General features: G+C 40.2%; 1 protein-coding gene across 1 annotated transcript in view; it reads right to left on the bottom strand.

Annotated features, from left to right (window-relative positions):
• LOC105928224 (adenosine kinase) overlaps nt 1–23,142 on the bottom strand; it is a 70,894-nt gene that overhangs the window by 24,622 nt on the left and 23,130 nt on the right. Inside the window, exons 2-3 of the mRNA XM_036141921.1 lie at nt 4,675–4,710; nt 316–430 (exon numbers count right to left, since the gene is read on the bottom strand). Of these exons, the coding sequence (XP_035997814.1) occupies nt 316–430; nt 4,675–4,710 (151 nt within the window). The remainder of the gene's footprint in view (nt 1–315; nt 431–4,674; nt 4,711–23,142) is intronic.

Consider the following 23,142-nt stretch of genomic DNA (forward strand, 5'->3'; position numbering starts at 1 on the left):
TAAAAATTGCTGAGGACCAGGCTGGAGTGTATTCAAGGCAAAGTTAGAAGTACTCCACAAATCAATCGCTGCTCTCTGCATCCCCCACACGTCTTTTATGCTCTGAAATGACAGAATGTAGAGCAAGCATTCTTGTCTTTTTTTAAACATCTGGCGTCAATATCAGAGCTTCGCTTCAAAGAAATTACTGATAACATTTTGGCCTCTCCACTCATCTATTTAAAGCTGCTCTCAGCAGTTTGGAGATATAAGGTTTAAGTGAAGGGTAAATATGTCCAAAAGGGACCAACGTGGACAAAAAAAGCCGAAACCTACCAACAGTAGCGACGGTGTCGTCTTTGCCCTGGGTGAAGACCACCAATCGCTGCCTCTTTATGTTCTCCTTGGGGAGGTTTTGGGTCTTGTGCGCAATCACCGCAATGTCATCTGTCTGTGAAAACACCATGGAAAGAGAGGAGGGGGGCATGTTAAGTTGAGTGAAAGCATCATGAAGAGCGGTTTCAGAGTAGTCAATCAAAGATCACAAGTGTTACTGAGAGCAGGTCAGATTTTTTTCCAATCCAGTCAGATGGATCAAGTGATAATAAAACCAGATGGGCTGGTGTGAAACGGATCAATAGGAGCGCTCGATGATGCTTCCACTGGAGTTGCTAGAGGGCTGGAAAATATTACAATGTCATATTGCCTAAGTGAGATGAAAATGAGAGTGTGAAGATAGGCTTTTTGTCAGATAACGGCGCTGTCTGCAAGCAGCAGGGGATACGCGGTGCATGTACTGTATCGTTCTCCTGAAACAGGCCATCTATCCTCAGCATCTGCACAGAATGGATATTCTCGCCTGGAGACGACAGAGCTCTCAGGAGTGCTTGCCTTTGATCATGAGAGGAATAAAAAAGAAAAAAAAAAACACACACACCTGTCAGTGCTGCTTTATTATTAACTCATCATGATGTACTATGAGCAAGTAGAATGTCTTTATTGCTGTCTTTCAACAAAGTGGACAGCTTTTTTCTGTACATCGGGGAGCTGAAATTACAGTTGCTTGAAGCATCTGTGTCAAAGCTAGCGCTAAAGCAACTTTAGGTTGAGCAAATACTGTGATTATGGGAGCAATCTGGAGAGATAGACTCGGCCCACACCAGCCACTCTGCCTCACTCGAACCAATGAGCTTTTACACCTCTAAATGCTTCCCAAACGTCCTTTAATCAGCCCTAAGAGGTCCGGGGAGACCCAGGGCTGAGGGAAAAATGGGTGTAACACTCTAAGTAAGTGCTAATAGTGAGGTTAATACAGAGGCTGTTAGCGGGCTATGGTGAAAAAAGAGCAATTTGTCACTGTGACTGCATGTAACCACAAGCCCTGAATGCAAAAGCACACTGGGCTTCGGCACATTGTCACCCTCGGGTTTTATGTTCGCTGACATAAAATAAAGGTGACTCTACTCGGGTTCAGATGCTGAGAGGTCCTTAGAGCACGAGGTGGAGGTGTACGCATCAGGGCACACATATAATAACAAAGGTAAGCACAGGCACGGTAAAATGATGTGGGGAGAAGAAAAAAAAGAAAAAAAGAAAGAAAACCAGCAAGCCAGAAATTGATTGACAAATGATGCGGTCAATTTGGTTCACGGCTGACAAATGGCAATATTTACGATTGCAGGGCGACTGATCAGACATAAATCAACAAAGCGTGAAATATGAAAGCTTTACAAGGGTGTTAAATTGCGTTGCTACGTCGAAGCCACCGAGAAACTGATAATCTCCACCGCGGGCTGCTTGTAGCAAAAAAAAAAAAAAAAAAAAATGCTGCAGGGGAGAGATTCAATTAGAGCCGTGATGCAGAGGGTTCTTTTGAGCATTTAAAGGAAACAGATCACAATCAGGAGACTGCGTTCAGATCTGCTGATTGCTGCGTCTGGGAGGACAAGCTCTTTATCTTGTATTTATACTGAAGAAGAGTAGCTGTCATTTGTGTTAGTCATCCATAATGTGATGATAACAGTGTTCAGACTACATTAGGAGCACATCACGCTGTGTCTTGAGGGTTAGATGCTGGCAATATTTAATTAAAGTTTGACTAAAAAGGCCTAATTAGTGAATTAACAAGACTTCTGATGGACTGAGATCAACCTCACTGTCATTATAGGACTCAAAGTGCTTAAAGAACTTCACTTCAGCGTATTAGCTTGTTAAACCTGACAATACCACAAACGAAGCAGTGGCCGCTGCGTGTCGTTTGACAGTTGGTGTTAAAAGGATAACAATAAGCTCGAGTTAAACACGGTTCGACAGGAAAATAATTGAGTTGTGCTCGCATTTTACGACGCCACAATGTTTCTTGTCGGAGTTGAGTGCTACCAAGTTGCTGTTAGCCTGTGATTGCGTGTGGTGAAGTCTGAGCTGTTATTATGGGCCTTTTTAAATCATTTGTGCAGCAATATTTTGGGAACTCAGTAGAAAAAGACAAAACAATGACAGAGCGACAAAACAACATATTGATGATTTGAAAGGATAGCGAGCACTGCTGATGGCTAACGCTAAGTGGCTGAGAACATTTAAGTTTGCATCTGCTTTGGGCCTTTCCATCAGCGCTAAACTAAATGGCTATTCAAACTTTATTTGATTATTGACTTATACAATCTGTTTTGGATCATTCTACTCTTCAAAACACAGCCTATATAGCACAAGAGTCCATACGCCCATACGCTCTCACCAAGCACAGAGAAAATAATAATTTTACTTGATGTAGCCAGAAACCTCAAAACAATCTGCTAAGTTTCCTGAGAAAACATTTTAATCAATCTGTCTGCATGATGCAATAGAATTGATTTTGTAAAGTATACATATACTGAATTGAATTAAACTGAATTAAATATATCAACCTGGGCATTGATAAAGTTTCTTGATTATGTTTAACAATAATTTATTAGTAAATTTTTATTTGGCCTTAATAAGTAAGGCCAAATAAAAGCAAAAATGTCTCTCATATCCGCGTTCTGGTTTGTGGCTAAAATGGTTTATTGTGGGACAAACCTACCTGCAAGGACTGTTCTAGGAAAAATAAATAAGGATAGGATTGTGAAGGACAGACGCTTTTGTCTACGCAACATTACAGCAAAATATAGATCAAATATCTCCTATCTACTATCTTTTACGTGGCTTTTTTAAAAAAGTCCTTAAATCAGAGGGTATTACACATAAAAAAAATTCAGTCAAGTTTTCAGGGGTTTTTGTCCTTTTAATCCATTTTGAAAGTATGAATAAAAAAGTATGATATGAATTGATGGATGGACTGATGGACAGAGAGACGGACTCGGCTTGGGAATAAAATATGGAAATATAAATATTTCCATAAACCATATTCCTCACTTTTCCATATCTGAAAAAAAACAACAACAACTAAAAGACTCAAATAACGTACTTTTCCAGACTTCCCCTGCCTGCATATGAGCCCTTTAAATCTACCCGGTGCTGTTCTTAAATAGGCACCAGCGGTTTTAAAACTTGTTACTGGAAACATTGAGGAAGTAGCCTGTCAAAGGAAAGTTCAACTCTCATCAGAAAGTGACAAGAAGGCAGAAAATAAAAAAAATACCTCAACAACTACTGTGAGGAAAACATCTACCAGCTACAACCATCCAGAAATGCAGTAGGTACAGTACACACCACTGATGTTATCTGGAGGAAAAAAAAAAAAAAAATCACATTCATCCAATGCAATTTCACAGAGTGTTCTGCCAAATCAAGTTGACACAGAAAATGTCAAAGAACTGTAACTACTCGCCGAGTCTTGACTTTGCCCTTTGTGCAGTTTTTTTTTTTTTTTTACATGAGGCCCCTCCATTATTACCACCTCCTCCTCCTCCTCCTCCTCCTCCTTCTGCCTTCATCCCGTCTCCTCTCTTAAACCTGTCACTGCCATCAGGATTGCATTTCTATTCCAGTCACGTTGATCACACTGTTAGTGATTCTGGATGACAATTATTCACACAGAGCAGAGCCATATTCAAGGCGGTTCTCCCTCTGAAAGATGGCACTTAAAATACCTGAAAAACACACATCCTGGCTATTTGTGTTTTCTGCCCCCCCCCCCACCCCCCTGCATTTAAATAGAAATGCGGGGAATATGCAAGAAAAAAAAATAAAAACGAGTGAGGAAGACACTCTGGGAATATTCATTTTACACTTAAGAGACAGCACAAACAAGCGCTGCAATCTCCATCTCTGTAATCTACAACAAGTGGCTTTAATTTGGGTGTTAAAGCAGAGTGTTTCCGTGTGCCGTCATGGTATAGCGGTGAGCAGAAGCCATACAGTAACGTCGCTGAGTGCGACGGGGATAATGAGGAGGCTTTTTTAACCTGGCAACCTGATGAGCTTCGAGCCTGCGGAGAAAGGCTTGAAACCGTGCCCAACTTCTCAGCTTCCCAAGAGGCTTTTCAAAATTCAATAAATAACATCTGTAGGCGATGTTGGGTGCAGACCGAGCGAGTGCGTCATAACAGAGAGCGGGGCTGAACAAAGAAACCATGACGACTGCCTGGTTTCCATAGCAACTGCTGCAAGGCCTGGAGAGTATAATAGCACATCAATCACTGTCCAAAAAGAACTTTATTATCAGCAAAAAATAAACCTTTAGGATCTTTTTTACTGTGAAATTGCCGGTCAACTCACCTCAAAGCCCAGCTCTTTGGCAAATGTGGCCGCCTCCTTGAAGAGAGACAACACGCACACACACACACACACGCACACACACACAAAACAGAGAGACACACAAATGAGCAGTTAATTACAGAGTCACAAAACAGAGCACAATGTCCAACCACAGACGCGAAGTGAAGACATCTCGCTTCCCCTCCGCTCCTCGCATGTCACATGAGAATAAGTAACCTGAGTTAGCGTCGCTCTGCCAGCTCCTGATTTAATAGGCAGGCAGCCCACCCCATTTAAACTATTATCAGACATCATCTCGTCTTACCGCAGGAGCGTGAGATAACACTACATCAGCCTGTAGGCTTGAAACAACCACTGAAACCATGAATATGTGCTGGTATGTGGGAATCCCCCATCCTGCAGGCATCCAGCGCCCCGTATATATAGGTCGCCGTAGACTCCGAACAGGTGCACTTCACATACCCCTACCTTGTCTGATCGAAGCAGATACTTGCATATACCGTGTAAATGGCATATCCACCTATCTTTTCTTCGTTGCGTTAAATTATTTTTATTTTAACGTTTTATTTTATTTTAAAATCTGTTAGATTCAGAAGTTTACGTACCCTAAGATTTCTATGACTTTAAACATTATGGGGAAGCCCAGATGAGGATGTCATTGCTTTGCTAGCTTCTGATTTAGTCACAAAACAAATAGAGGGACAACAGTGGATATATTTAAAGGCAACACCCTAAACTCACTGTCTCCAAGTGTGAGAGATAAAATCATAAAAAGTAAAATAATCATCTTTTTGATGCCCTGATTTGGCCAACAGAACATCTGCTATTGCCCTCTCTTACATAGAAAGTATTCCTGGATCAATGTGTGCTTTTGTGTTATTTTTAGTGTCTCTGCTCTGTCTTCTCGAACCCCCAGTCAGTTGTGGCAGATTGCTGCTCACACTGAGCCTGGTTCTGATTCTGCTGGTGGTTTCTTTGTGTTAAAAAGGAGTTTTCCTCTCCACTGTCGCTACATGCATGCTCAGTATGAGAGATTGCTGCAAAACCATCGACAATGCAGACGACTGTCCGCTGTGGCTCTGTACCCTTTCAGGAGGAGTGATTGCTGCAAGTCAATGACTCCATGCAATCTGCTGGGTTTCCTTACATAGGAAACTTTTTGACCAACCTTTCTGAATGATTTAAATGGATTGACTTTGTACCTTGAGATGACATGTTGTGAACTGACACTATAAGTAAAATGGAATAAAAGGTGCCACATTAATTTGATTTAAAAAATATATGCAAGTACACAAGGTGTTACAAAAGATGAAGATGCAGGCTGAAGATGACGACACACTGTCATAATTTACAGTGAGTCATATACCAATATGGGCCGAAGAACCCATTACTCCAAGACTAACATAAAAGCCAGATTATTGGAGACAGATCAGGCCAAAATTCCAGCAAACTACTGTTAAAAGCATGTGGAGGGATATCAACATGCGACCCAAGCAACACAGTTTAAAAGGCAATAAAAATAAATTGATGAAAGTTTAAAAAAAGAAGTAATTATTGTCACCCCAAACTGACTTCAAACAGGAAATGTTTAGTCTGACATAAAGTTAGATAGTGGGATAATTTCTTTTAGGTATATTGTTATTTATTGCATGTAAATGTCTGGTGACAACTGTATACAGTGCCTTTCTACTACTGGCACCCCTGGGGAAGGTGTGCAAACATTCCTAAAAAAAAATTACCCTTTACTGTAGCAGCATCATTTCATTAATCATCTTCAAGTTAACTCTACTGTGTTGCGGTGCTGTTTCTGGCACTCCTAAAGACACTTCTTATCACTGCTATGCAGTCGATATTCAATCATAGTCTTTCTAAGTCTGTATTTCTACATGCATGCATACATTCGTAGACCATCTAACATTTTGGATAGCTGCAAATATCTTCAACTAACTACAGAAAAAATTAATTCCTCTGTTTATGCTTGAGATTAGACTTTATCAGTGGTTATAGAAACACTTGGTCAGTTCTTATGCTAAGCTTTCTATCAGGGACCTTGGGAAATTCCTTGACTCAAGATTTGCATCAGAGGCCCAATGTGAATCTTGATGTTTCCTCCACTGAAATATTGCAAAGTTCAGTTCTATCTTATTGCAAGTTTGGGAGAGCACTTATTTTCTTGGGGTTATTTTCTGATATACAGGTACATCTAAAAAAAAATTGTATATTGCGTAAAAGAGTAATAATTTTTCATCTCAAAAAGTGAAACACATATTTAATATAGAATCATTAAACATAGAGGGATATATTCCAAGCCATTGTTTGTTTATTTTATATTATGGGTTACAGATAATGAAAATCCCAAACTCAGTGTCACAGAAAAATTTAAATACTGTGAAAAAGTTAATTATTATGACTTAGGGTGTCCCATCCTAATCAGCTAATCAATTCAAAACACCTGCAAATGTTTCCGGAGCCTTTAAATGATCTCTCACTCATCAACACCCTCCACAAGGAGGGGAAGCCACAAAAGACAATTGCTGAAGAAGCTGGTGGTTCACAGGGTTCTTTATCCAAGCATATTACCAGAAAATTGAGTGGAAGGAAGTGTGTTAGGGAGATGTGCACCAGCAACAGGGAGAACTGCAGCCTTAAGAGGATTGTCGAGTGAAATCCTTTCAAGAATTTGGGGGAGCGTCACAAGGGGTGGACTGAGGCTGGAGTCCGTGCCTCCACAGTCAATGCAGCCATCTACCCAGGAAATCCTAAAGCACTTCATGCTTTCCTCTCCACACAAGCTGTACGGACATGCTAATTTTATTTTCCAGCAAGACTTGGCATCTTCTCACACTGCCAAAGTTACCAAAAAGCTGATTCAATGACCACAGTGTTCCCGCTGCTGATTAGCCAGCAAACTATCCTGCCGTGAACCCCACAGAGAATCTATGGGCTGTTGTCAAGAGGAAGATGAGAGACACCAGACCCAACAAGGCAGATGACCCGAAGGCAGCTATCAAAGCAATCTGGGCTTCCATTACACCTATGCAGTGTCACAGGATGATGGCCTCCATGCCATGGTGCATGCATGCAGTAATTCATGCAGGAGGAGGCCCACCCAAGGATCCAGTGCATAGAAATGGACACACTTTTCAGAAGCATGACATTTTGCTGAAACCAATCTTTTTTTTTTTTTTTTTTTGGTTGGTCTAATGTGACATTCTAGTTTTTTTTTGAGAAAATACATTTTGGGTTTTCTTTATCTGTGAGCCATAATCATCAAAATTACAAGAAATAAAAGCTTAGAATATTTTATTCTATGAATTAACCGCTTCATTTCTCTGCAATGACTGCCAAAAACTATTGAGATATTCCAAAATGTTTTTAGATTTACCTGTAACAAGCATCTGCCTTGCTTAAATGCCATGTTTTCTTATCTTTCCTGAGTTTTAGACTTTTAAAGCAAAATGGGCTGTTTTAATCAAGTCACGTTTATAATTTAGGAATACAGGAAGACATGGATTACTTTATTAAAGCCCCTAGACACTCTGGTCATTTGAAATAAAATAAAAACATGCACACCTTAAAGATGCTTCGAGTACCTTTTAAGACTTTTTTGTGTGAAGATTTTGTAAAAATCTAATTAATCTCAAATTTGGATTTGTTTCACAGTGAATAAATGCACAAAGATTAAACATTGGATTTACAGAGGTTTTCAATGTGATTAAGCTACTGCCAAAAAATATCACATTTCTAAGGCTTGCACATTGTACAACATGCCACACAGTTCCACAGATAATTTAATGTACTGGATATTTTTAAATGTGACACAAATAGAAACTCAAATTAAGCTAATTCTTGTTTGTTTAAATGCAGAATAAACAACATAATAGATACATCGTGCAAATATTAAACAGTAGACATTAACTGTTTAATTGTGAACAAGAATAAAATGCAGCTAAAAACAAAAAGATCCGACTGAAACTTAGGGCTTTGTCTTTAACCATGACATAAAAGTAGGGATGTCTTCAGGATGTTGTAAATGATTCTTTCATGACAGCAAGTGTCTGCCCTGGTTCTCATCTCCAAGTGGAAACAGCTGCTCATTAAAGGGATCAGTCATGTGAGGTACATGTTCGGCATGTCAACATTTATTTACAAAAGGTGCTTTTATTGTCAGGTTTAACTCTTTTTTTCCCCCCTTACCAAAGAACAAGCTGTTTAATTCTTGGGAAACCTTTCTCCTACTTTTGCACATTTCAGTCAGCTTCTCTAAAGCAAAACTAACTGTTTAGCCTGAACTTAAAAAAAGAAAAGGAATACGGTGTTCAGTTATTTTATTTGCAAAGCAAAACAAAGAAGGTTATGTTTAAATTCCAAGTCAAAAGCAGCCAGGCTGAAATACATATACCGAGGTGCATCTGTAGGGCTACATTACACCTTATTATTATTATCACAGCTGCAGCGTGGGAGAATTATAGGTGTGAACAAGAGTTGCCTCATTTTTGCATTTCTAAGAATTTAGCAATCTAACTGCTTCTAATCCTAGCCTTAACCTTTCAATAGCCTGCTAAGTGTTCTTTGAAAACGGCTGCCCTTTTGCAATCGATTTCCAAACAGAATTTCCCAGATGGTTCCATGTAACAAACCATCTGGCAGGTCAGGTTACCTTTGGTTACCATATGGCATGTAATGGCAAAGTCTTGTAACCACACTGAGTGATCTAATCCAAATTCATGCTGTGCATTTTTTTTAATGTTGAGCAGAATTGCAAGACGTGGTTAGGAAAGGTTAGTGAAAAATGTATTTGAATCATCATTCCAGGTCTATGTGAAATAACAAACTAAAATAACAATTATTATAAAATGTACTTACAACTCACAAGCCAAATAAATTACATTTTATGCCCACAAAGCTGCACTAATATTTGATTCTAATATTGAAAGACAGTTTTTTTTACTAATTTACCCCACTTTTTCTGACTAAACAGTGCATTTCTTGACACACAAACAAATAAAAGTACTGAACATGAAATCTAACAAGGTTATGACAACAAAACAATTAAAACCTACCCAGAAATAGTGACATTGTATCACTCTGAAATTTTGCTTCACCCTTTCCCAAAACTCTTTTTGTTTCAGTTTTCTTTACCTTGAAAAGTATCTAATCAGATGCTAAATGTATAAAGTTCCAAAGGTTATAGAGATATAATCCAAATTTCATAGGGTAGTTTAAAGCCCTTAAATTAATTTTGTTGTGCACTTGGAGTCTTTAGGAGAGCAGAAAATTAGAATTTAGGTAAACCAACCAGGGGCTGCCTTGATCTTTTTATATTTCTTTCAAGTCATATTTTTCAAACTGTTCAGTTTTCTATGACATCTTTTGCTCAGAAGCGTCACAGTATTTGCCACAGAACTGTTAAACAAGCACATGCCGGACTTCCGGCTTACCAGTCTCACAAATCCGTCATTTTTGTTTCTTTGAGCGATTTTGTAGTCCATTCTGAAGGATGCCAAAGCTGCAAGTGGATAAGTCAAACTATTCAGTTGTTCCCGTCCCCAAATACTACAAAAATGGCCGAACGGCGTGGAGTGGACTACTCTGCAACGTGAAGGGGGGAGGGTGTGAAGTGCCTCCTTTAGATTTAAAGAGACAGTACTAAAATAAATTCCTCTCAGACGCCCCTAAGGACAAGTTACTTTTTCTCTGAGTTAAAATACTCAGTATCTGCTTTTCACTGTAGATACTGAGTATTTTTAACTTCCTCTCCATCTATCGCATGAGCGGCATTAGTTTGAAGGGACATTTGGGGGCCAAAAACATAATGTGGGGAAACTAAATTTAAAAGGACTTTAGTTTGAGCAGGTTACAGCTGGTGCCCTCTGAGTGTTTATTTATTCAACCTTAAACCCCAGAAGTCCCTTGAGACAAAAATTTCCATTGCAAGACAATGCATTACACTTTACAGAAATATGTAGTTGTGAGAGCAGTGCAATAAACATCATCAAAGGTCAACTTTTGGTGGTCTTACCCTGGCTTTATTTCTTTTACAGTTTTTTACAATTATTTTACGATTTTGATCTTGAAGCCCAATGTAATTGTTGTGATTATGCACAATTAAAAGAGGTAAAAGGTGTAAAAGTGATGACGTACACCCTTTAAGGTGGTTATCCACATCATCCTTTAGATGATTTACACTCTTCGGCTCATTCTGTGGTCCTTTAACTGAAGACAGGAACTGTTACTTGTCAATTCGGAACGACACCACAAATCATGAAAGACAACCTAGTTCACCAAGTTCACATCTGCCCTCAGTGGGGCAATAAGTTGATTTCATGATTCTAAATAATCCAATTATGTGTTGAAGCTGGATGGGTGTTTGCGTGACCTTGGGGAGAGGTTGACATCGTGCTCCTCAAACAGAAGGGGAGGAGATGACATGGAACAATAAGGTTACTGGTCCCTGGAGGGAACCCTCATGGCTCCCTCTCTGCTTTGGATCAACTTCACAGCACCAGCAATATGTCAACTCATCACCCCTCCACCCCATCCACAATTAGCTGATGTAGTCAAAGCGCTATTTTACAATCATTTAAGGTAGCCATGTCTTCTCGTTTCACCTCACTTGGCCTTTTTCAATCCATTGAAGTTTCAGGTCTCGGGTTTGTTTTCCTTTATTTATGACCACATATTGACTTTTCTCCTCTGGAGCGCTCAATCACTGACAAAGCATGAGGCATCTCGCAGAGACAAGAGCGGCTCGGAAAACTGTCCCGTCTAAACAGCTGTATATCACAATAAAGCGTTTAAAAGAGAAACATAAACGAAGGCTGCATTAATAATGGTGCCGCTGAGCTGCACATGGCTCTGCCTCACCCTCCCTCTAGTTAGCAGCTTTAATATTTGTGAGAAAAGCCTTTCGAGTGTGTGTGGGCGTCAGGAGAAAAGATAATTGAAGCAATATCTATGAGCCACATGTGTACACTGTAATCCTTTTCAGGAATTTATTAATTTCTATCAGTTGCTATGTATTCCAACATCAGAAATATTTGTAATATAAGCTTAACTAAACCTCGTGTATAAACACTGTATGGCAGTAAATATGTAATTACCAAGACTGCACATGCAAGCCAATAAAACAAAGCACATAGGTAATTAAAGTCGCTATTCCTTAAGGAGCTTATGGCATTAATATTCCCAAAAAAAAAATCTCCTGTTCCAGCCTGCGTATGTTTCGCATTTGACATGCGCTTGTTTTGGTATGTTGTGCTAGACGGCTTCCAAATGACATCCCATGTGCTTCTGCAGCTGTTGCAACAATGACAAGTGCCTTAAAGTGACATCTGGGCAGAATCCTCTCGCACTCAAAAAAGCATCTTGTTTGTTCTGAGATTGCCGTGATTGCATGCTCGCTTTTGATGATCTGCTGTCGAGTCGGATTTCAGGGAGAAAGGACTGCGAGACAGAGAGGACGGTGGCAGAACTCGGGGGCCCTGCGAGTTCTCCGCCTTTTTCTCCTCTTTGGGCAAAGAAGGTAAAAGATAACAAGGCAGCCTGAGTGCATGAGCCCCTCTGAAGCCGCAGTTATTATGAAGCTATCAAAATGTGTGAGATGCTGCCGCTGTCAAAGGCTTAAACAGGCAGAGGGATATTTTTAGAGACCTTAAGCTAATAATCCACAGCCCAGTCAGAGGAGTGGGTGGGGGTCTATCATTTCTTGCCAAGCAAAATGGATGAGGATATGCACACTCCATGCAAGGGCCAGTGTACAAAGCATCACCACCCTTGACAAATGACATGAACATATTTGGCTTTGTTTGAAAGCCATCTATCCATGAACAGAATCCTGGGCAAACCCTGAATGTACTGATACCTTCTGGTTCATCCGGTGCGTCGTGTGTTGCTGCATAATATTTATCAAGGGTGTAATGAAATCTTGTGGCTCAAGATCTCTCTTTACTCAAATGCAACAATATTTCTATGCCATCCAGTTGCTCTCAGCATGTTAGTTCACCTGCTAAGTAAATGCAAGCTATTATTAAGACCCTCGGATATGAAGCCAAGTGCTTTACGTTCAACACCCTGTGACTACTGTATATTTGAGACTCTTATTTTGAAGTAAGTAAGAAGGAAAGGTCAAAATCTCGACAGGATGTTTCAGATATCTTGTAGAATCTAGGCCACATGGCCTTAAGGCAGGATAAAGATGGACTAACCCTTTACTAACAAGGTGTGCTTAAAGCTGCAGTACGTAGTTCTGAGAAAACCACAAACTTAGCCTTATAATTTGAACAAGCACACCTTACAGGTCCCTCCCCCTTGCTACAACCCTCGCTCCACAGCTGCTCCCCCCACAGCGGGGGTTATCTCTCAGGATAGTGAGCCTAAACCGCCCGGTCAGCGGAAAGCCGACGCAATCCGTGCACGTCCGAGCATTTTTAAAATCAAGCGATATGTTCAACGCACCAAGTAGATATTTCAGGTTTACGTAGCTAGCTTCTCGCTTAAAAACTTTTTTAAAGTTACTTTTACGTCACAGAAAGTGTAATATATCCAACTCCTCTCCACCATTGCTGTTTCCAGTTAAAAGATTCTCTTCAACACGCAGTGAAACGTGGAATACGATTCGCCATGAAGGATACGCCTGACCCATTCGTCAAATCGGGGCAAAGAAGGACACATTCGTCGGCTACATTTGAAGGAATCTCAGAAGGATTTAAAGGATGTTTATTGCCGCGTTGTAATTGTAATTGGCCTACAAATACGTCCTTCGAAGGATGCAGCACCTGAAATGGGACACACTCATGGATGAATATTTCCTCATGGCCCTGATTGGTTGTTTTTGACTGGGAGCGGTGTATTTCTGCCAATGGCGGTATGACCACTGGGAGGAGCCAGCTTAGATTTTTTTCCCATGTGTCTCATATTATACTGTCAGGACATGGTGACAGCGTTAACAAAAAATATATATTTAAAGGCATACTATGCAACATTTTTCAGTTAATTAATGTGTTCCATACCGTTTTGGATGATTAAATGAGTCATTTCAGGTCGAACAAAGGTTTTCTCGGCCGCCCTGGTGGTCTGTGGGGGAAATACCGTACTTGCAATTGCAGGAGCCCTCGGCCAGCACCCAAAGGCTCAGAAGTCTCATGCAAGACCGCGAGAGTCGTTCTTGCTTTACGGCGAGAACTGCTACACGCCCCCAGTGAAAGGCATGCTCGTTGCTAGCGCAGTGGCAATATTTGTGCAGTTATCATGGCGGAACCAGCGAGAAAACAGCGAAAGCCCATGTCGGAGCAGGCAAGAAAGAGGAAAAGGGTTCTGGACAGCGAGAGGAGTCGTACACGGGTGAACGTTGGGCAAGCTTCTTCTGAAGGGCGAGAGCTAAAAGAAAAAGAAGGCTGCAAGGCTGACGCGGACCTCGCACTTCTGCTGATGCGATTGTAAGTAACATTGGAATGGTTTCTCTCTCTCTGTGTGCATGTTCATACTTTCACTGTGTTAGTCATTGTTTGTACTGCCGTTTTTTTCGACTTTTCGTTGTGTTCGCCTGTCTGCTAAGCTCAAAACAACCGCGCCTGGCTTGACAGAGAAACCAGGAGAACAGCTGAGCATCTTTATGACAGTGCACTTTTACTTTCGCCCTCTGGGGGGAGCCTCGCTGGAAAATCAACCCCGGTTGCATAGTATACCTTTAAAAAAAACTAAAAAATTTACAATAGTTACCTACTGAAGCATTAATAAAGTGGCTGGTTAGTGTAAAAATTGAACGTCTTATGTTGAAACTGCATTTTGCCTATAATGGCTTTGGCAATGTAGTTTTTAAAAGGTAAGGAATAGCAGTATATTTAGAGAAACTAAAGTAGGTGATGCATCCATGGTGTCCAACATAGCCTCTAAAGGTCAACATTACTTGCTATTTTCTAGACAGAACTCCATTTCAGTTTCTTTCCATCTCAGTCATTATTGTAAAGTTTAAGCCAATGTTTCATCTTTACTTTCTGACATCAAACCAACTCTGGGAGGTTTTGCAAAAGTCTTCTGAGCATCAAAGTCTATGAAAGAAATTTCGCCAGAGGACATTTGGTCCCTTAAAAGTCACTGGAAATAATTACTCGAGGCAGTCAAAGAAACCTTCAATAACCCATGTCTTCTGATCTTTTGGCATCAGTCAACAAGGAAAGAACTCGACACCATGTCCAACTGACACAGAGCTACAATTTACTTTAAAGCAGAGCTGTGGCAAAAAGAGAAAATAAAAAACAGACAAAAAAAACCCTGTTAGTTCTTTTAGACATTTACTAACTCAGATAAAAAAAAAAAACTTGTTGGCCTTAAAGGCTCATTATATTCATTGGCCTGTCAGTGGTTCAGTTGGAAGACATTTCTTTTTGGCACATAGGAAAAGACCAAAACCGGAGAAAAGAGAGAAGCTATTGGCTTTCAGGGTAAAATGGTAAACGTAACAAGCATTTAGATTTTTCTCCTACTCGTGACAAGTTGTTGAGCATATGTCACACCAGAAGCGAGGGAGGAAAAGAAAAAAAAATCCAATTTCACTGTTTCCCAAAGAATCCAAATCAAAGAACAAACCTCAGTGCGAAGGTTAATAAATGTTGATAAGCTGGAAAGTGTAACTCCCCCGGGCCCTTCGGAAAATAAGCATTTGCTTGACCGTGTTAGCCCCAGCTGAGGCAGAGGCAGAAATTGAATTGTATTTGACACTTTGTGCGAAGGGGACACGACACCGAGGAGGGTATAGCCCTGACAAGCTATTTGCAACAATAAATCTGTTTTCTGTGTGCTTTTGGCAAGAGCTCTGTTTTAGAGAGCCTAGCAGGGCTATTTCAGGGTAGAGCAGGATAAAAATGTTTCCTTTTTAAACTGTGCGAGATAAAGGAGAGCAAATTGTTGGCTGGAAATGACGAATCACACAGTGCAGAAACCATTTTAAACTAAACTTAGCATGACTGGGTTATGACATGTCAAATGATTCAGCCAATTATCGCTACTTACAGTTATATATATAACAGCAGTAAATGTCATATTTTTCTCATTCCCAGGATGTTAGACTGGGCATCACTTAGGCGAGTCAGAAAGCTTTCATGAATGCATGTTAAAACAGCATATTGCATTTAACTCCAGAGCGTTCAGTTAGATTATTACACCAAATATGAAAGCATGGAGGCTCCTGATTGATATATAATCAAAATGATGCCACTGGAGAGGATTGACAGTGTGTTTAATGAGGCTTCGGGGTTAGTAGCTCTGGAGATTTTTTTTTTTTTTCCGCAGGCTTGGTTAAAAGGTTAAAAACCACTTAAAGTCTCACCGGTGGTAGGTAAGGCTCATATTTATTTTGTATATAGATCAACTATAATGTCATTTAAACGTTTATTTCATTATTAACTAATGAAAAGTAAGACCCAAACACACACAGAGTGCTATATTTCAAACTTTAAATTCCATTAAGTGATCATTATGGCTTAAAACTGATGAAAATCCAAACATTTAAATATGAAAATATGAAAATGACATCGCACAAATAAAAAAAAAAGTAATTAATCAATATATATTACTGGAAAGTTGACTGCAAGGAAAAAGTATAATAGAAAGAGGTGCACATGCACCAGTGAATAAAAACAGCTTTTGGGTATATCTCACCTGGGCTAAGGAGCAACAGGACTTTTTTTGTTTAATTATAAGGTACCAAAATCCAGAGGAAGAGTGGAGTCACAGATCTCAGGTTTTCACAGACAGTGATGGTCTGGGGAGCCATGTTGTCTGCTGATGTTGTGTTTTATCAACTCTAAGGTCAGTGCAGCTGTCTACCAGGAACACTTAGAGCACACTGTCAAACTGTGAAGCACTTGGCTTAATGACCACCGTGTCGCTGTGCTCGAATGGCCAGCACACACACACCTGATCAAACTCCCATAGAGCAAACTCAAGGCTCAATGATCAGAGAAAACAATGAATCTTTGTTTAAATTTTGTTTTTGCATTTTTCCTGCAATAACATTACCTTGTTGCTTGAATGGGGTTTTCTTGTAAAAAAAAAAAAAGCAAAAGAACAAAACAAAACAAAAAAACTCTTTATTTACAGATTTTTCATTTATTTCATTGGGGCAAACAACAACATTTGTTCTAGAGTTTTCAAATTCGTCACTTCACCTTCGTTAATAAACTTTAACACTGTTTGGCGACAATCTGGACTATGATTTAAGTTGGGGCCTCTTCTACGATCGGGTTTGCCACCCTTGCAATGCACGACCTACTAGGTAATTAATTGTCAAGAGTAGTCTGACCAAGTACTGGGTTTTTGTTTCATCAAGATTAAAATAAATACATTCATTAAATGTGTAAAAGTAAGGCAAGACATATAAACTTTTTCAGCTTTTTGCACCACTTTAGTTTATGTCAGACAGCTACTCTGACATTATCCGTTCTCGGCATGTGTTTCAAACAGGGACCTCATTAGTGTTGCACCGCCTCCTACCCTTGTCGCCCATAATCGTCAGGTTCTGTGTAAATAATTGCCTAATGCAAACATGACGCTGGTTAAAAGGTTAATAAATCAGCGTTTGCATAAACATCTTTGAGGTTTAGCTTCTTCTTTCAGGACTAGCTAATCTGGATTTATACAAAATGAAGACGCTAAAAGAGTAACAGTATCTACTCCAGGTCAGATATTAACCACTAATTACCTTTTGGCAGAACCTCCCTTTAAAAATCCCATACTATCCCGTCGACGGGAAGCCTCTGCCACAATGTTGCTCATGCTGAAAACCCACACAATGTGATTATTAATATGATTATGCAAACTGAAGGCGGCGCATTGGGCGGAAAGACGTCAACTTGCTGCCGTGCAGGATGGATTCGGAGGGATAAATCGCCGGTGTGCCGAGCCCTCCAGCAGCACCCGGGAGAACGTACCAATCCAGCTCAAGCATGACGGGCCACAAACATGAAGGTAAACACACACAGGAGCCACGCATGCCAGACAGGCAGGAGTTGCTTTAACTGCCTCTGGAAATGTACTCACACTAGACGGCAGCTGATGGTATTTCTCTTGGATACATTACTTGGCTCTTAGGCACCGAGCTCAAACATTCAGATACAATCGCATATTTGTAACCCTTTTTGTTGTTACAGTTAAGATTTACATCTGCAAATCGCTGCCAAATGAGCCAGGTTCCCCATAAAAGCTTTGCGGAGCTCTTAAACACGCCACCACAAACTGTGTGCTTATCAGTGTTTTCATAATGCTTGAAATCAAAGATGTGAAACTGTGTTTAAAACACCTGATAACAATTATGCAATGCAATTATTTTAAAATTATAAAAAAATTTCCACATCTGCATAAAACACAGTTCAGCATCCCCCAGCTGTTACACCACAGAGGTGGAATTGTGCCAAGCATAAAAACAATTAAGCTTCTTTGAAAATGTTCTGCTGATATGAAGCATTGCTCATAATTCAACAGATTGATTATAACAACTTGCTTCCATATGAGCTTCTGACAGCATTATACTCCTGAGTATAAAACTACAGTTTCATAGCATTAAAGCATAAAAACATAAATAAAATGTCAGCACATACATAGTGCTTAGCAAAAATACTCGTTCAATTTGAATATTTTTCCATTTTTCTTCCATACACAATCCCAAACTTCAAAATATTTTATAAAGATTTGATTTGATAGTCCAACAAATATTGGCATTAAGGAATGGATGTACTGTTTTCAACTTTGAACAAACAATCTCAAATGTGGCATGCTTTTGTATTCAACCATCTTTTACTCTGGAATTTCAAAACAAAATCCAGAAGAAACCATTAACCTGAATTGCCAATTGACCTCACAGGTCTGATAGAGAACACTAGATCACAAACAGCGTCATTAAGACCGAGGAACACAGCAGACGGGCCGGGGAGAAAGTTGTGCAGAAGGAGATATAACAGAATATCATCGAGCCCTGATCAGTCTGTCATCTGAAGATGGAAAGATTATAGCAAGACTGGCATCCCATCAAGACATGGCGGTCGACCTAAAATGACAGGCCGGACAAGGAGCGCATCAATCAACGAAGTGGCCAAGAGGCCTACAGTAACTGTGGAGGAGCAGCAGTTTGAGCCGTGCAAACAAAACTACATTTGGAAAAGCAATAGCATGAATGTCGTTGTTGAAAAAGGAAGCTCTTAGAGGACACCCAGTATGTGTGGAGGAGACAGGGAACGACAACCTGTACCAACCATGTCCACAGTAAAACATGGCGGTGTTGGCAATGGCTAGCTGTCGAGATCCATTGGTTCAGCAGGGACATAGGAACTTGCTCAGATTGGACTACAGGATGATGGACTTAAATAAATGGCAATCTTAAAAGAAAACCAGTTGGAGGCTGTAAAACTCTTCAGCAAGAACAACCAACCCAAACAGCCAGACAGCAAGAGCTACTGCAAAATGGTTTAGATAGAAGCATATTTCCTTAAATGGCCCAGTCAAAGTACAGACCTAAATTGAAATGACAATCTGTGGAATGACTCAAAAAATGGTGTTCAAGGACATATTCAGTATAATCTGACTCAGTTTGAGCAAAGAAGAGTGGGAAAAAAAAACATTATTCTCCACATGTTCTAATGCATGTAGGGACATACACCATGGGATGGAGATGGAGAGTCTTGGGAGGTGCTTAGACTGACCTTGTTAGACCTCTGCAAAAGTAAAACTATATGACTTGGAGTTAAAAGTAGCCCCGGTGGAAATGTTTAGGAATGGGCTCCTTTAGTGGCACAGTGATGTTTAAAAGAACAGCCTCAAGAAATGCTGGGGAGGTATCGTCACTAAGAATATACAGAAGAGGATGTCAAGAACCGATCCGAATGTAAGAAAAAAAAAAAAGCCATGCTGCAGAACATTCAGCAAAACACCAGATAAATTCAATTATAATACAAGGGTAAAAATATGTGTTTCTCCATCTTGCTCTTTTACAATGTAAAGTTGAGAGCATGACAACCGGATGTTACATCGTTAATTAGCTGTAATGGTAGCAAGACTATGCGGGGCTGTTTATCGTAGCAAATGTTGCAAAGCCTGTAGCAAATGTTTGCTACAAAACAGTGTTTGATCAAAAGAACAATCAGTGGTGCTCCTGTAGAGTTAGAAAAATTACTTTCTTTGTTTTTGTATTTATTTATTAATTGCTTTTTTCTTTTTTAACAAATACATCTGTCTTCGTTTTCCAAAGGCAAACGTTTTTGTGGGAGGTCCCTTGAATCCAGCTAAGACCATCACAGACCTGAAATCACATGCTTGACTATTCATATCCAGCAGCCGTTTAGATGTATAGTTCAAGAAAAGTTAAATGTCATGCTTTTTTTTTTTTTTTTTTTTTTAAAAAAAAAATCAAGGAGCTATTTTTGTGTTTAATGCCAATTTTTTTATTTTATTTTTTTCTTATTTTCTCCTTAAAAAAGCCAAATAAATTAATAGAAAGACAATTTCTTCCATTTTGGTTGGCTTGCATACAACATTAAAGAATCAGAGTTTGTTTTCTGGCTTAGCATCGCTCCTCCCCACAAACTGGTTGACAAATCCAAAAACCGTGTTGTTGAAGGCAATAAAAACTGTGAAACTAAATGTTTGCTAATATCTCTGCACATGGCCGAGGCTCCCTGAGGATCAGGGCCACTGGTCCGCTTGAGGTTTGGCAGACCACTCGCAAATCCCGGTAAATCCTGGTCAATGAATATCTCAACCACTCCGCAGCGTGTCTGCAGCAATGCTACAATACAACTGGGACCAACGCAGGTCAATCCACATGCTTGATCCACTTATCAGGACACTGCTTATCGGGATCACCAGAGTCATGTTGTCTGCCAGTGAAATAGATTCAGTCACCAACACAAACTGCTACTATTGAAGCTGGAAGATAATGGAAGGGACGGTTCATATCCTCTATATACCCTGGCGCTGATTTTTAGGGTTTCTACACCAAGGGGATTTCAGTTGTTGACCAGAGCTGGTCCTAAAGCCAGTTCTTAACTTGTTTTACTAGTGTTATCTAGTTTAGCAAAGACTAATTTGAGGTTAAACTATGTGATAAACTGGACAGTAATTCTTGATGAAAGAATGTGAAAGAATGTGTATCCCAGAAATTAAAGGAGACTGTACAGTACAATAGAGTACATTTCAGCTGAGTGGATCAGAACTTTTTTTTTTTTTGTTTACTTTTTTTCCTCCTCTTCATTAGGTGCAACATAAATAAGCCACTTGAATGCAATCATACGTCAACATGAACATGTTTTAACAGTACATGGTGAAGGAAGTCTGTACAGGAAGACAAAAAGGTGAAACTCAATTCATACAAATAGAGGGGATATAATTCAAATGTCTCTCCGGGTACTCCGGCTTCCTCCCACAGTCCAAAAACATGACTGTCAGGTTAATTGGCTTCCCTAAATTGTCCTTAGGTGTGAGTGTGTGTGAATGGTTGTTTGTCCTGTTTGTCTCTCTGTGTTGCCCTGCGACAGACTGGCGACCTGTCCAGGGTGTACCCCGCCTCTCGCCCAGTGAACGCTGGAGATAGGCACCAGCGACCCCGCGACCCCATGAGGGATAAGCGGTTTGGAAAATGGATGGATGGATAATTCAAATGTGTATTTCTGTTAATGTGGATAGCTCATGAAAAGACAAAATTTGATTAATCTGAAAATTGGGATATTATAGACACCAAATAGAAAGAAAATTATTTTTAATAGATAATTATGTTCAGCTGGCTTGAAAGAAGTCCCGCAGAGAGTCATCAGCTGCCTCCACAAGGAAGGTAAGCAACTAAAGTTCATTGAGAAAGAAGCTGGCTGTTTCCCATAGTGCCATATCCAAGCACTTTAATAAAAAGTTTAGCGAAAGAAAAAAAAGTGTGGTATCACAAGTAACAGAGACAACTGAAACCTTTATAGAAATGTGAGACAAAACGTGTGTAGGAGTTTATGGAGCGGCACAAGGACTGCGACTGGAATCAGCGCTTCAAGAGAAACCAGGACATATGGGCTATAGCTGTTTCATTCATTGTATTAAGCCACTCTTGAACCAGAAATATCAGAAACATATTACATAGGCAAAGGAGGAAGAGGCCAAGCCTGCTGCACAGTGTCGTGTAGTCTTTTAAGTTAATAATAACAATCATAATAATAATTCCCTTTATAGTAGGGACCTTTGCACAGGGACCCAGAGTGACAGACAGAGCTTTGAACCAGCAACCTTTGCAGCCTCTCTAAGATGCAGATGCCCATCACCATAACCACTAGCCCATCACTCCACACAGTAAAGTTTGCATTACATCTGGAAATCAAGGTCCCAGAATCTGGAGGAATGATAGAGAGGCACAAAGTCCAACTCGCTTGAATTTTCCACAAACTGTTTAATTAGTGGAGTCCGAGTCGTTTGCTGGTGTTGGTCCGCTGTGATTTATCAAGTCCAAGGTCAGTCCAGCTGCCTTCCAGGACACTTTAGAGGCACTTCATGCTTCCCTCTGCTGACAAAACCTAATGGAAACGTTGAGTTCGTTTTCCAGCAGAACGCGGCAGCTGCACACACTGCTAAAAGTATCAATACCTGCTTTAATGAGCAACCTCTGTGCTTGACTGACCAGCAATCTCCCCTGACCTAATTCCAACAGAGAATCTATGGACGACTGACAAGAAGAAGATGACGTGACCAGAAGACAGCAATGCAGACAAGATGAAACCCGCTATTAAAGCAACCCGGGCTACACTGAGACATCAGTAGAACCACAGACTGATCACATCCATGCCACGCTGCACTGATGCAGCAATTCTTGCAAAGGAAGCCCATACCGAGCATATATACAGTACAGTAAATAGAAATGCTTTTCAGAAAGCCGACAGTATTAAAAATATTTTTTTATTTGTCTGACGTAATAATCACATTTTCTGAGAAACACGTTTATTTTATTAGACATAAGCCATAATCATCAGAATAAACAGAATTGGCCACTTGATTTTTGTTTCAGATTTCTGAAATGCATTAACCTTGTATTGCCAGGAAATCCAAATGAAAGGGTTCTTAGGAGCTATAGAAAAGAAATAGCTGAAAATTGCTGTTGAGATTTGTCCAATCTTCAGCTTCCCAGTCACCGGTTTTATCAGAGGTCTTTCCACCCAGTCCATTTGCCACTTATAAGAGCAGCGTCTGATTCCATCAGTCTCCATTTACCTACAAGGGCAGGAGAGAGGTCTCAAGCCCACAGGGACAGCGGCTGCCCCCCCTCCTGCTCAGGTCTAAAGGTTAAACAATCGGAAACATGTGCAGCACATAAATATCTTTGCTGATAGCGATCTCGGCACAGAAAACCAGGGTTTGCATAAGGGACCCTGAACAGAGGATGTAACCCCAGATAGTGCTATAACGACTGGGCAGCCGTTCAGCCTTTTGGGCCTAATGGAAGCTGTGGCA

This window comes from Fundulus heteroclitus, chromosome 10, assembly GCF_011125445.2.
Source record: "Fundulus heteroclitus isolate FHET01 chromosome 10, MU-UCD_Fhet_4.1, whole genome shotgun sequence".
NCBI classification, from domain to species: Eukaryota; Metazoa; Chordata; class Actinopteri; order Cyprinodontiformes; family Fundulidae; genus Fundulus; species Fundulus heteroclitus.